This window comes from Crassostrea angulata, chromosome 5, assembly GCF_025612915.1.
Source record: "Crassostrea angulata isolate pt1a10 chromosome 5, ASM2561291v2, whole genome shotgun sequence".
NCBI lineage: Eukaryota > Metazoa > Mollusca > Bivalvia > Ostreida > Ostreidae > Magallana > Magallana angulata.
In genome coordinates, this window is record NC_069115.1 from 36,928,716 (window position 1) to 36,932,144 (window position 3,429).

A 3,429-nucleotide genomic window follows, 5' to 3' on the forward strand; every position below is an offset into this window, starting at 1 on the left:
ATTCAACTAGCTTATGACTCATCGACTGACACTCAACTTTATGGTTGTCTATTACATGTAGAAATGCCCTACTGAAGTATTGAAAGCTTTAAAATTCGAAAAAATTAACTAATACATGTATCGCGACTATGCTCCTTTAATTGTGTGTAGTTATACAGCGAGTCTGGGCACAAACAACACAACTAATTTTTTTAACCTAGGGTTTTCGATACAGATTAATGGTTCCTTTAATTACAAAACATTCCAAAGATATGCCTGACAAAATAATTTCTTTGCGCATTGTGACTTATTATTTCAAACTTCTACTAACCCACTCCTACGAACATTCCAACAATGTTGAGTGAAATCAATACCTTGAACTAAATATATAATTTAGATTGTATCAGACATAAAAATGTCATCACCACTTAATGCTAAAATGCCAATGCAATATCAACAGTGCAAAATTTCAAAAGAAAATGCATGCAAACGTATGCTTGATAATGTTTAAATCTCAGAACAAACTATATCAATGGATTCACGAATTAAAAGGCACTAATTACCACGACATAAATGATTACATAAGAATTATTCTTTTCTTTTTTTAAAAAGCATGTCAAAAACGTAATCAAAATAATATATTGAATGAAATAGTAGTTATTTTTCTACTTCAAATTAAAATCGTCATAAATAAGTAAAAAAAAAATCAGGTATCATATGTAAGATCAATAGCATTAAATAGCACAAAGCATTTTTTTAAAACCCCCCGAAGATCTACACATCCCGAATGATCCTGGTTCAAAAAAGAATATGGGGGCTGATATCTGGTCTTTCCGCTTTTCCATGTTATATAAAACAGCGCTCACATTTAGCCCATTTTGAATTTTGCTGAAGAGGTCTATATATAATAATTAAGGAATGAACTGTACTCTGAAAATGTTAGCCTGCATTTTGCTGATACTGGGGGTCCTCTACGGTAAAGCTGTCGCCAAAGGTAATAGCAAATTTCCATACATACTTATTTCAAAAATCTCATAAATATAATTTTCTATAAATGCTGTATAATATACTTAAAATGCCGTCTAGTTGTAGGTGGAGAATGCGTCTTCACACAGAACGATACAATAGATTCAACAGAATTTGATAACACGACACAGATCTGCTGCTCAAGATCAGGGGTTCACGACAGGTATCAGCAAGGACAGGAAGTAGACTGTTGTGGAGGTAAAAATAAGCGTACATATTTTACAAAAATATGTGCTCCAAACCACTCTAAAAGATAAAATTTAATGAGACAATTAATTTTAAAAAATGGTATCATTGTTAAAAGTGTAATATTAACAACAAATGCAAATATTCAAAGAAAAACATTAAAACACGTTCAGGCTCTAATTGTTTGCTTCTAACCTAGTCAATTCTACAATACTTCATTTTGAACCATTTATTTCAATTGAAGAAGGAATATATAGACTAGGAATGGATCTCTGCTGCAACAACAAAGTACTTAGAATGGATATAATAATGAAAACCTGTGACAAACGTAAGTGTATCAAAAACATTTTATGATCTTTTGTTTATTTCCACATTTTAAGATGATTTATAGTTGCAGATTATATAAAACAATCAACCTTTATTAGTTATTGTCTTTGATTGGGGAGCAAATTTGAATTTTTTCCCTCTAATATAATTGCTGTATTGTCATATTTTAAATTTAAAGTTGTAAAAAACATTGAAAATAATCGAAAACTAATTCTAGGTCGTTTTTAATAAAATGAAATACACGAACCCCTAAATTTACATTTGTTTTCCCTCTAAAGTGCAATTTTTTCCTGAAGTCTACCTTAAATGAGTTTTCAATTTTGATATATACAATCATTTATTTTGTTTATCGTTTATCTCATTATTCCTCGTACTGCAATCTTGGCTTTGAAATCACGACTTGAATTGTAACACGCACGGAAATATTATGAACGCATCTGAATCATATATAGGTAATCAAATCACCATGGATTTGGATGTTTTGAATCAATATAATACATTACATGTTGTTATAATCAAACATTTATTTGATAGATAAGTAAAAGTTTGGAAAGTTTATAGTAAGAGAGCAACGAAATATAACTCAGCAATGGAAATGTCAACGGGAATATAGTTAATAAATATACAGAGATAAAAAAAGAACTTGTTAAAAAGGGGGGTTGGAACCGCCTTAGGGTCCCAAGTGGGTCAAGAGCAAAGCCCAGGTTGGTGCCCAAGTGGCAAAGCCATTGAAAGCTTTAATGCTCTGCTAGTTATTCTTGACATATTAAAAACATGATAAGTAGCAACGAATCTCAACATTTTACATGTCATTGTGGTAAATGTAATGTGTCGATATAAATCTAGCTATTTCTATAATGCTACAGTAAAAAATGTAATTATGAATATGTCTACATGTAGCTGTTGTTGTTAGTCCTTTTAATTCAATTTTACGTTTAAATGATTTGAATTAGTCGTTTGATTTGTATAATATCTCATTTACCAGGGATTGTGTTTGTATATTAGATAGATTGATTTAAAAAATAGTATTAAATACTTCATTAGTTTTTTTTAAAGTAGGAAAACAAATAATCTACATTTTTAAATATGTTGGGTTTTTCAGGGACGGATCTCTTGGAAAAGAGGAAAAGCACTGTAAAGATGTGCAAAGACAAAACTAACTCGACATTGCATCAAAACTGTTGTACCACTACTAAACTTTTATCAAAAAGGTATTTAGTTTGTAAATCTCTCTTTTTTTCAAATATGTAAGCAGCTGAAAGAAATATATGTTTTAAGATAACTTTTGCAAAGTCTATGTTTTTTTTAACAAAAAATTCTTCTTGTAGATGCAACAAGAGACGAAAGGAGATTCAGAGTATTTTAGATTTGAGATCTTTGCTAGGAAAATCGAAAGTGAAAAAGACACTGTTGATGATAATTTTACTGTAACCAATGATTAAATTTTAGAACTTAAATTGAGTGATTTCGTACGTTTTTATATTAATTTCTATTGAGACTTAAAATATCCCTAAATAGTTTTTGTCCTTACATATTGGCTTTGAATGAGTTTTTTTTCATATTCAAATAAAATTAATTTAAATTGAATGTGTGAACTATTTTGTATACATATCACATTTGTTTTGCGTCACAATATTGGTAAAAGAAAGTATTTGAGAAATAAGTAGCAATATTAAAAAGTTTACCGGAATATGAACTTGTTTATTGTTTATTGATCAATCCTCTAAAGGTCGAAAAGTTTCCCAGAAGATTTGATCACGTACTGACCAAGTTAAACTAGTGAACTTTTTAACCCTGTTGTTTATTACTTTTATTTACGTTTGAGAAAGGCTATTCGTTCAGAGTTATAGATATAACCGTGATTTTATATTCATTATAATACAACCATTAAACGATCAGCGCGTGCGGAAA

At 29.8% G+C, this 3,429-nt stretch overlaps 1 protein-coding gene across 2 annotated transcripts; it reads left to right on the forward strand.

The window, feature by feature from the left end:
* The first annotated feature begins 809 nt into the window (after positions 1 to 809).
* On the forward strand, positions 810 to 3,023 carry LOC128182959 (uncharacterized). 2 transcript variants are annotated; one of them, XM_052851739.1, is made up of 5 exons: positions 810 to 973; positions 1,066 to 1,203; positions 1,436 to 1,519; positions 2,621 to 2,729; positions 2,847 to 3,023. In XM_052851739.1, the coding sequence occupies exons 1-5, from the start codon at positions 898 to 900 to the stop codon at positions 2,947 to 2,949; spliced, it is 510 nt and encodes a 169-aa protein (XP_052707699.1). In that variant the 5' UTR covers positions 810 to 897; the 3' UTR covers positions 2,950 to 3,023. The 2 variants fall into 2 exon arrangements, with proteins under 2 accessions (XP_052707699.1, XP_052707700.1); XM_052851740.1 differs by having other exon boundaries at positions 1,439 to 1,519.
* Positions 3,024 to 3,429: the final 406 nt, after the last annotated feature.

What these genes read in the sequence shown, in the direction of transcription:
- LOC128182959 (XM_052851739.1), top strand. Translation starts at nt 898, where the DNA reads ATGAACTGTACTCTGAAAATGTTAGCCTGCATTTTGCTGATACTGGGG. An exon ending in GGAAGTAGACTGTTGTGGAG is followed by an intron (nt 1,204 to 1,435) that starts GTAAAAATAAGC and finishes TTTCAATTGAAG; the next exon opens with AAGGAATATATAGACTAGGA. An exon ending in AATGAAAACCTGTGACAAAC is followed by an intron (nt 1,520 to 2,620) that starts GTAAGTGTATCA and finishes TGGGTTTTTCAG; the next exon opens with GGACGGATCTCTTGGAAAAG.